The sequence below is a fragment of the Mandrillus leucophaeus genome, unplaced genomic scaffold (assembly GCF_000951045.1).
Source record: "Mandrillus leucophaeus isolate KB7577 unplaced genomic scaffold, Mleu.le_1.0 Scaffold254, whole genome shotgun sequence".
Taxonomy (NCBI): domain Eukaryota; kingdom Metazoa; phylum Chordata; class Mammalia; order Primates; family Cercopithecidae; genus Mandrillus; species Mandrillus leucophaeus.
In genome coordinates, this window is record NW_012102632.1 from 3598467 (window position 1) to 3608661 (window position 10195).

General features: G+C 47.7%; 1 protein-coding gene across 2 annotated transcripts in view; it reads left to right on the forward strand.

The window, feature by feature from the left end:
- Positions 1–10195, forward strand: part of RASGRF1 (Ras protein-specific guanine nucleotide-releasing factor 1) — a 170229-nt gene that overhangs the window by 70959 nt on the left and 89075 nt on the right. For both annotated transcript variants that reach the window (XM_011983718.1, XM_011983719.1), the window contains exon 5: positions 2513–2766. In XM_011983718.1, coding sequence (XP_011839108.1) covers positions 2513–2766 — 254 coding nt within the window. The remainder of the gene's footprint in view (positions 1–2512; positions 2767–10195) is intronic.

Here is a 10195-nt window from a genome sequence, read left to right on the forward strand (position 1 = left end):
GGTGAAACCCCGTCTCTACTAAAAATACAAAGAATTAGCCAGGCGTGGTGGCGGGTGCCGGTAGTCCCAGCTACTCGGGAGGCTGAGGAAGGAGAGTGGTGTGAACCCGGGAGGTGGAGCTTGCAGTGAGCCAAGATCATGCCACTGCACTCCAGCCTGGGTGACAGAGTGAGACTCCGTCTCAAAAAAAAAAGAAAACCAAGGTTCCACAAGAGGAAGGAGTGGGGAAAGCCAGGACAGAAGCCCAGGCCTGGGACTCTCAGCTGACCGCTTTCCACACATTGTCATTCACCTTGCCAAGACCCCCAGGGCCACCTCTCTGCTGCCACTCCCTGGCATGCGACCCCCACTGCCATGTACACGCCACCTCTCACAAGTACCTCCTGAGTCCCCAGCAGACCCAGCACAGTAGTCCAGCCTTTTTCGGACCTCACTGCTTTTACCCTATGAGAGTTCAGGAGGAACAGACATCTCAGAAGCTACCAGGGATCTGCCCAGTGGCCAGGTAGTGACATACCATGGGCCACCCTGTGGTGGTGTGGCAGAGGGAAGGGGCATGGGCTGTGCTTGTAGCTTGCCAGACTCAAGGCAGGGGAGCCTGACTCACCCTAAGAAAAACAGGTGAAACCACAGAATCCTATTTGTTGAGTGCATAAAAGGACCCCAATGCCATCCCTAGAAACTGCAAACTGGCATCCCATGGGCCAAGTTCAGCTTACCAGTGTGTTTGAGATTTTGAGATTTTCATCCCACTGGGCTTTTTTTTGGTTTACATTTTTAAAAATTTGTTGCCAGTGCTTTAAAAGCTAAACACATCACACAAAAAATCTGGATTTCTGGTTTCTTAAGACTAGAAATAGCTAACATTAATTAACTACTTTCTATGTGCCAGACATTATTTTAAGAGCTTTATGCAGATTAATTCTATCCTCACTAAAATCCTCTGAGGTTTATTTATTATTTTCATTTTACATATGGGGAAGCTGAGACACAGAGATGCAAAGGAACTTGCCCAAGGTCACACAGCTAAGTATGTACAGGGTAACATTCAAACCCTGGCGGCCAAGCTCCAGAGGCTATGCTGCTGGGACATGACATCTCCTTAAAAAGCAGAAAGTCCAGCAGCCCCAGGCCACCTCCTACACATGACAGCAGCTGGCCCAGGCAAGAGGTGCCACCTTATGATATACCCCCCTGCCCCACCCAGCCAGCTGCACGTACCTCTAGGAACTGCCAGGGCCCCACAGACACTGGGACTTGCCACCCGGGTCTGAGTTAAGTCCCATCTGGGCAGAGATGCCCTGACCCATGTTTTCTGCTACAGTCCCAGTGAGCTTCCCAGTCCACCCCTGTATTTGGAGCATTCTAGTTGGAACATTTTGTTAAAGGCTAGCTGAAATCCACCTCCCATCGCTCTATTTTCACCCTCCTGGAACCTCAGAGTAAGCCCCTCCCTCTTTGAGAAAGCCCTTCCTATCTTCAGAGATAGCTCCTGGGGCTTGGACAGGCCTCTTCTCTCCACAGCACCCATCTCTAGCCAGCAGGTCTGCCCCTGGACAACTGTACCTGCTGTTTGGAGACAGTGGTCCTTTCAGTGGAGAATATTGTATGAGCACCTCTGCCTGGTCCCCAGTGGCTCATCCCAGCACCCTTCCTCCCAGTGTGGACTGTGAGCTTGCACAGTCCTTGTGCAAGAAGCCCTTGATTGGAAGCCTGTACAGCTCAGAAGCCCTTGATTGGAAGCCTGTACAGCTTAAGACAACTCTCTGTGTGTATGTCAATCAAGGCCCTTTCCCGAGTTCTTGCCAACACGAGGCCACTCCAAGCAGCCCAGCACCAAGGCAACTGAGTTAAGTGTCTCTGTTCATTTCCCTACTGAGTCAGGGGGAGAAGCTCCAGGCAGGCCCCAGCACTCAGAAGCCACTGATGAGGGCTGAGTATGAGTTAACTAATTTTCCATGTTCTGTTCAATTTGATAATCACCCTTCTATCCAGAAGAGCTTTAATTGAAACTTCTGGGCTTTCAGGCAAGTCATTAGACAAGGCAAGGTATGACCTGTGCCCAGCACAGCCCTGCAACCCTTTATCCTCAGGCGACCTCCCATTATGGAGACATGGAGCCACATTTGCCCTCCTCCAGCGAGTGCTTCCAAAGCAACCCAAGGGGTCTTGTTAAACTGCAGAGGTCTGGGGTGGGGCTTGAGAATCTGCATTTCCAATAAGCTCTTCAGAGATGCCAGTCCAATTTGTGGACCAGACTTTCAGTCTAGCCATCATCTCTTTAGCCCCATTTTACAGATGGGAAAATTGGCTCAGAGCAACCAAACAACTTGCCCTGCATCATGTGAGCAACAGAGCCAGGCCTGATCTACATCTGAGCTCTTTTTGCTACATGCCCGGCATAGGAATAACAAAGCCTTTGTCCCTGCCCTTGGGGAGCTCACAGCCTTGAAGGACAGCAGTGGTCCAGACTCCCTGACAGGAGCCTCTCCCCACTGGTCTTGCTGCCCAGGTGCAGAGCTTCCTGCGGGGCTGGCTGTGCCGGCGGAAGTGGAAGACCATCATCCAGGACTACATCCGGTCACCCCATGCCGACAGCATGCGCAAGAGGAACCAGGTGGTGTTCAGCATGCTGGAGGCTGAGGCTGAGTACGTGCAGCAGCTGCACATCCTTGTCAACAATTTCCTGCGCCCACTGCGGATGGCCGCCAGCTCCAAGAAGCCTCCCATCACACATGACGATGTCAGCAGCATCTTCCTGAACAGGTGAGCACCCCTAAAGGTTGACCAAGGCAGGAAGGAGACTAGTGAGCATTGGCCGCAGCTAAGCTTTGACACACTCTCTCATGTGTTTCCCACCAAGTGCAGATGAGGCCCAGAGAGGATGGAAGTGCCCAAGATCACGTGGCTAGAAACCACCAACCCCAACAATTGTGGGATCTGGGGCAGGGGCACAAATGTAGGCTCACAAAGTATAGGTCTAAACCAGTGGGCCTCAACTGGGGCAGTTTTGCTCCCCAGGGAACACTTAGGAATGTTTGGAAACATTGTTGATTGTCACCACTTGAAGGAGGTTGCTGTTGGCATCTAATGAGTAGAGGCCAGAGGTGCTGTTAAATATCCTACAATATGCAGAACAGTCCCCCACCAGCAAAGAATTATTCCAACCAAAATGTCAGTAGTGCCACAGTTAAGGAACCCTGGTTTAAATGTTCAAGAATTATAAATCAAGCTACAAAACGTAAAATAAAATATTCTTCGACCTTGATGCCATCATAATGACCTGGAGGCCAGGTTGAAGCTTACAATTCTCAGGTGCCTTAGAATTCTGCTGTGGACCACGCTACCCACATGCCTTACAAAGAGGTCACTTCTCCCAGATGGTGACCCTGGCATTAGTATGAGGCTTATGGTTCTTCAGAAGGCTGCGCTGATGGCTGCTCTTCTGCTGTCAACTTCTTTTTAAAAGGAAATGGTTTAAATGAGCTTTCTGGTGGGTGATAAAATTGTATAAACTAGATAAAAGCAACAAAAATGAAGACATACAAACAGCGTGCTATTTACAATGGAATGTCATCTACTAATTAAAGTAAATCATTATGTTCCCCTAGATGTTCATTCAACTACATTTCTTTTCAAATATTCAGCATTCAGTCCTTTCACTAATCTCAACCAGCCTTTTCTTCAAGCCCTCTGCATGATTATTTGGGACCCAGGGCCACCTTCCCTGTGTCCTCCTCTTCCCCTTTCCCTAACAGTGTGATGTGCCGAGTTTGAGGGGACTGTGGAACACCCCAGGGTGGGGGTGTATGAGGTTGTGAGTCAGACATGAGTCTGAGGCTCAGTTGAGAGATTGGGCTTAAGAAACTGAAAGTCATTGGAGTGGGACAGGTGACATCACAGATGTGGACAAGGCATCAGAATACGGGGGACAGAGAGAGAAGCAGGCAGGAGGAGGAAAATAGCTTTTGGCCTCATGAGACCTTTTCCAGAAAATGAATCACAGGGCCCCACAAGGTTGCTTTTTAATAGACATGTTGATCACAGTTCTTAGACATTCAATAAATGCTTTTTATGCATTGACTAAAACAACAACAAAAAAGAATTATGTGTGTGTGAAATCAGGTAACATTTAACCCAGAAACTCCAAGTGGGTTGTTTAGATTCAGTGACCTGGAATTTGAATGAAAAATGTGAAGAACATGTTCCTTGCTGAGCAAACCCTTGATAGCTCAGCTGACTTCACAGATTCTCAAACACAAGCCCATCTGTAGGTCTGGGTGGAGCCCAGGGGACTGCATTTCCAACAAGCTTGCAGGTGCTGCTGATGCTACTGGTCCCAGATGGCACCAAAATGGGAGGCTTGAGATAAACAGAGGTGGCTGCCTGTGTTTATCTCCACCATGACTCCTTACTTGAGGTTTACTTCAGGAGGCAGTGGTGTAGTTCTATGTCGTTTGTACTTTCTTCGCATATTAGGCCACCAATGCAAACTTTTGGTGACGATTTATCATCATCGCTAAGAGGCGTCCTTTTATGTTTGTTACCTTTTCATAATTTTATTATACTTCATTGATTCATCTGAACTAGAATTCTTTTGACCTGGAATCTTTGATAGAGAATATTCATGCCAGCTCACAGCATTTGTTCAACAGTTGTTCGGAAAAAAAAAGAAATCACAACATGGTTTTATGTTTTTATCTGCAAAGAACTGAATGGATCAGGTCAGATACCTTTAGTGGAGAACAAATGAGAAGGAGGAAAGGGGGGGATTTTGCCTTCTCATGAAGCTGATATTTTGAACAATGACCTTAAAAGGAAACATGATAAACTTCAAGATAGACCCAGAAACAAAACAGGGCAAGTGCCCTTCAGCAGGGCAAGTGGAAAGGTTTACCCAAATCTGTTTTTCCCTTTCTCTTGTCAATACAAGGCAGTCCATAGGGTGGGGCCCCAGCAATGATTAGGGATGGAAGGAATGGGTTGGTAGCCAGCAGCCCCACCAAAGGCAAGGACACTCATCCACTCGCTCATTCAACAAACAAGCAACACAGAGTGCCTGGCTGCGTGCTGGGTTCACATATATAGAGTGAGCCATGTAAACCCCACCATCAAGTCAAATGATCCAGCAGATGTTTACCATGAAATGTGAGAACCACCAGAGTCTTCCTGGAGGAGGTGGTGTCTGAGCTTAGTCTTTAAGGACACGAGAAAGTTTACAGGAGAAGGAGGAGGAAAGAACTTTCCAGGTAGAGAAAACAGCATGTGTGAAGGCCCAAAGGTGAGAGTGGGACTTGATTCTGGAGGCAGGAAGGAGCCATCAGACATTTCAGGCAGAGAATGTCATGATCAGGTCTGTTGCAGGAAGCTCATCCCCTCTGCCATGTGGGGGGGCACTCCTTGGGGAGAGTGGAAGATGGGAGGCTGGTAGAGAGGCTAAGTGAGCATGGAGGGACTCCAGGGCCTGAGCAGGCGTGACTGCCCAGCACATGTTTGCATCCTGCCTGCAGAGGCAAATGTGCATCTGAGCACACTTCCCTGGTGCCTTGTAGGGGGCTGGATAACTGAAGGCTGGTGGACCCAGAGGCAGAAGTTTGGAAGAGTAATGAGCTCCCCATCACAGTAAGAATTCAGAAGAGTAACCCTTTGTCAGAAACATCAAATAGGTTTAGAAATTTAATTAGATGCCCTTTAAGATCCTCCAGCTCTGAATAGTGACACTATGAATGTGATGCTTTCAGGGCCTCCTGGGCAGTGTGCATGCCTGCCTAGAAAAAGACAAGTGGTGTCCTCCACAGGCTTCAGACTGAGAAGCTCCCTTACCCATCCCCATCTCCCCAGGTAGCCGCTTCTTCATCCCAAGGATGCTGCCCATTTCACTTTCTTTACGATGGGCCCAAGGCCAACTGTTGCCTACCTTAGCAATTTTATTGATCTCAGGAAAAATAGCAGCAGCCTGATCAATTCTCAAGACCTCTAGAATATGGACTCTAGAGGTCATCAGAAAAGGCTGCCCCAGGAATGGTACCTGTCTCTTACAGGCACTAAAGGATCAAAGAAGAGACTTGGTGTAAAGTGTTTAGCACAGAGCCCAACATAGCCCAGGTGCTCCATAATAATGCACCGTGCAAGAAATCAAAATCAAATATAACATGGAAGGAACACTTCTGACTCATTTTACAAGTCAGCATTACCCTCATATCACAACCAAATACATCACAAGAAAACTACAGCCCAATATCCCTCATGTGCATATATACAAAATAGCAAAGTGAATCTAGCAATATATAAAAAGAGTAATACATCCTGACCAAGTGGGATCCATCCCAGAAATGCAGGGCTGGTTCAACATTGAAAATCAGTCAATGTAATTTACTCTATTGTCTTCCTAGATTAAGTGAGAAGACCTGGTGGTTATATCAATAGCTGCAAGTCTGATGAGGCTGGTTCCTCTCCTCTACCCTGGTCCCCGTTCTCAAACATGTGCAAGCCAGAAATCTTTCCTTCCCCAGGGGTCAGGGTGGGAAGGAAGAGCTGGAACATGATGGTCTCCAGATCATCCTTGCCTTATACATGGTCACTTGGGGACAGCACAAGCTTCACTATCTTAAACTCTATGATTTTTTGCAAATGTAAGGAACAGCTGGAATTATTATTTTTTGTGACCTTAAAACAGCCCCCACTCAGCGCTTTGCAGGATTGAAGTTTCTGGACTGCACTTCCCATACTACGGCAGTGCTTTAGAGGACCTGCATTGTGCTGGGCTCTCTGCCAGCACTTGACCTGCATGCTTTCTGATCCTCAGAGGCACCCATGAGGCTGGAGCCAGGATCAGAGAGGTGGCAGGAGATGCTCAATAGCACACAGCGAGTGGGGCAGGCTGGGATTGTAACCTAGATCTGTTTAATGGTAAGGCCCCAGCTTCCCGCTGCTGCCTTGTTAAATAATGGGCTGGAATCCTCTCCAGGAACCCATTTTCCTTGCCCCCACTGCTAATGAGTGTGGGTCATTACAGCACAGGTCTGGGCATGCACCCTCTGTTGGAGAACTCCCCCTTGTGTGTGAGACCCACCTTTTCACTTGCTGTCCACGCTGTGGGGGCCGATCCAGGACGTGAACTTCGCCGCTCTCCTTGCCTCAGACCACAGCACAAAGGTCTGTGTGTCATAAGCCACGGTGGAGCTGCCAGCTCACTTGCTGCAAAGCTTTTCCATATGTAGCTCTCTCCTAGATTTGCTTTTAGGCTGAAATATACAGCCACATTAGAAACCTGATGCTAATTTGGTGATTTACTGAAGCTCATTTTAAAAGGTCCTTGGGAAGACAGAAGCCTCTCTCCAGCTTGGCAGATTCATCGAGGATGTTGCAGAGCTGGGGAGGGTGTTAACTGTGTACTTCTCAAATAGAGGGGAAAAGATCTTTGAACTAAACATTTGCAGCAGGCTTTGTTCAGTCAAGACAATAAGCTTAGAGACTGGCTATTTCCCTTTAATGAAAACCATGCCCAGCGCCGTGTGCTGGGAACCACAGGTGTTACCCATGACAAGAGGCATCCTGTCCTGGTGGCAGATGGTTTATATCTTGCTTCCTGCGCTGACTGATTGGCAGTGGCTGCCTGGAGCCCTGAGAATGATGAGGCTCAGCAGGAGAGCATGCCACAATCAATTCATCCTGTCTGCATGGGCTGGAGGGTGATGAGGGGCAGGCCCGGAACCCATGATGAGTGACTGGTGCAATGCAACAGGCAGGGTGTGGGGGCAAGAGTGAAGGGGCCTGATTTTGTCCTGCTCCTGCCCAGCCCTATCTGCCTTGGACTGGCCTTGGGTACGTCATGCCCCTTTCTGGGCTCAGGAAGTGAACCAGGCTAAATGAACATGTCCTGCAGTTAGGCCACTTCTCTTGCTGGAACGTTCTTCCCACCCTACTCTCCTTCTGTCAGCAATCCTACTCTTTCTTCATGTCTTTCCTTGGTTGCCATGTCCCTGACCACCCCCATGCCCCTTGCCACCATTGGTTTATGTGCTTTGGTCGTGCTGTCCCAGAGCCCCTATGCTTCTCTTTGTTGCATGCATCACACTTAAATAAAGATTTCTTTTTGTGTTTAGGTCTCTCACTATATTAACTGTTCAATGTGAGTGGGGACAGGGCCATAGGTTACAGCTGCACCAGCTGTGCACTGAACAGTTCTGGGGGCACCATTCACGTTGCATAGGCATGGGTGGACTTTCTTCTGTAAAGAGTCAGTTAGCAAATGTTTTAGACTTTGTGAGACATACCATTTCTGTTACAACTAAGCAGTCACAGATAATCCAAAAACAAATGAGTGTGGCTATATTACAGTAAAACTTTTCTTTTGTTTTCAACCATTTAAAAATGTAAAAATTATTCTAAGCTCTCAGGCCATACAGAAACAGCAGCTATGCTAGATTTGGCCCATGGGCTATAGTTTGCCAACCCCTGACATACACTGGGCTGTGAATGGTGCCCACTAGAACTGTGCATCCAGCAGCCTTGATGGGGACTATTTCTGTTTTTATGATTGCTGAAGTTAGACACAGGGAGGCCATCGTCTGAGCAAGTGCCTGACACCTAGTAGGTACTCAATAACTATATATTGAATGAGTGAATGAAACACTAGTTCTGCAAGATGTTATTAGGTATTGCACCTTCAAGGGGTCATGTAGATTTGAGAAAGGTGCATGGTATAATCCCCTTAGAGAGTCACAATGAACTTGACATTTTAAAAGAATCAATCATTTTTATTTAAACTGTTATAGAACATTGGATAAAAGTAGAAAACTTCCCAATTTTTTTTTTACCAAAACTTAGTCTTAAAAATAGCACATTTATGTCTGTACAGACTCTCTCTCTCTCTCTCTCTCTCTCTCTCTCTCTTTCTCTTTCTCTCGCTCGCTCGCTCTCGCTCTGATAAATGGAAGAGCTATGCCAACAAAGGGGGTGGTGAGAGCAAAGGGAATGGCCTGTGCAAAGGCCTTAAGGCAGAAGAAAGCAAATCCAGGGAACAGAAGGCCAGAGTGGTGAGAAGGCATAGGGAAGAGGGAGTAGCCCATGAGACAGACAGAGGCAGTTCCTACAGGGGGCTGAAGGCCAAGTTGAGGCCACTCCCCCGATTGGATTCAATTTTTAAGAGATGAATCCACTGTGTGGAGAATGGGTGGACCAGGAGCAAGAGTGGAAGCAAAAGACCAGTTAGGGGCCCACTGACAATGGTCTAGGCAGAGGTGACAGGAGTGGCAGATGCAACAGACAGGAGACAGCAGAATCAGCAACTTTGATGGAGTAGATATACGGGTGAAGGGGAAAGAGGTGATAAGTGATTCCTAGGTTCTGTCTGAGCCTGGTGGGAAGGGCTGCTATTTAATGAGAAGAGAAGGAGGAGAAGCAGCTCTGTGGGGCAGACCCAAGGTCAGGGTCAACGGAAAAAAAAAAAACCTCCTAAAAACTATTAGGAGTTCATGTTGTTAAAATATAAGCAAAATCAGGCTGGACACAGTGCCTCGTGCCTCTAATCCCAGCACTTTCGAGGCAGAAGGATTGCTTTAACCAGGAATTCAAGACCAGCCCAGGCAACATAGGGAGATCTCATCTCTACAGAAAACTTAAAATTAGAAGGTCATGGTGGCACACACCTGTAGTCCCAGCTTCTCAGGAAGCTAAGATGGGAAGATCGCTTGAGCCCAGGACACCGAGGCTACAGTGAGCTGAGATCACACCACCATACCCTAGTCTGGGGGACAGAGCAAGACCCTGTCTCCAAAAAAAAAAGAAAAATCAGTAACTTTTCCCTATATCTACAGAAACCACTTAGAAAATATACTATGAGAAATAGCAACAAGAACATAAAATGTCTAGGAATAAACACAGTATCTATGTGATGAGGCATCAACAAAGACATAGTAAAGTAGAGAGACACACCAGCATCCTGGACAAAAAGATGTGTGTTGTGCCAGGCGCAGTGGCTCACGCCTGTAATCCCAGCACTTTGGGAGGCTGAGGTGGGTGGATCACGAGGTCGGGAGATCGAGACTATCCTGGCTAACATGGTGAAACCACATTTCTACTAAAAAATACAAAAATTAGCCAGGCGTGGTGGTGCGTGCCTGTAGTTCCAGCTACTAGGGAGACTGAGGCAGGAGAATGGCGTGAACCCGGGAGGTGGAGCTTGTAGTGAGCC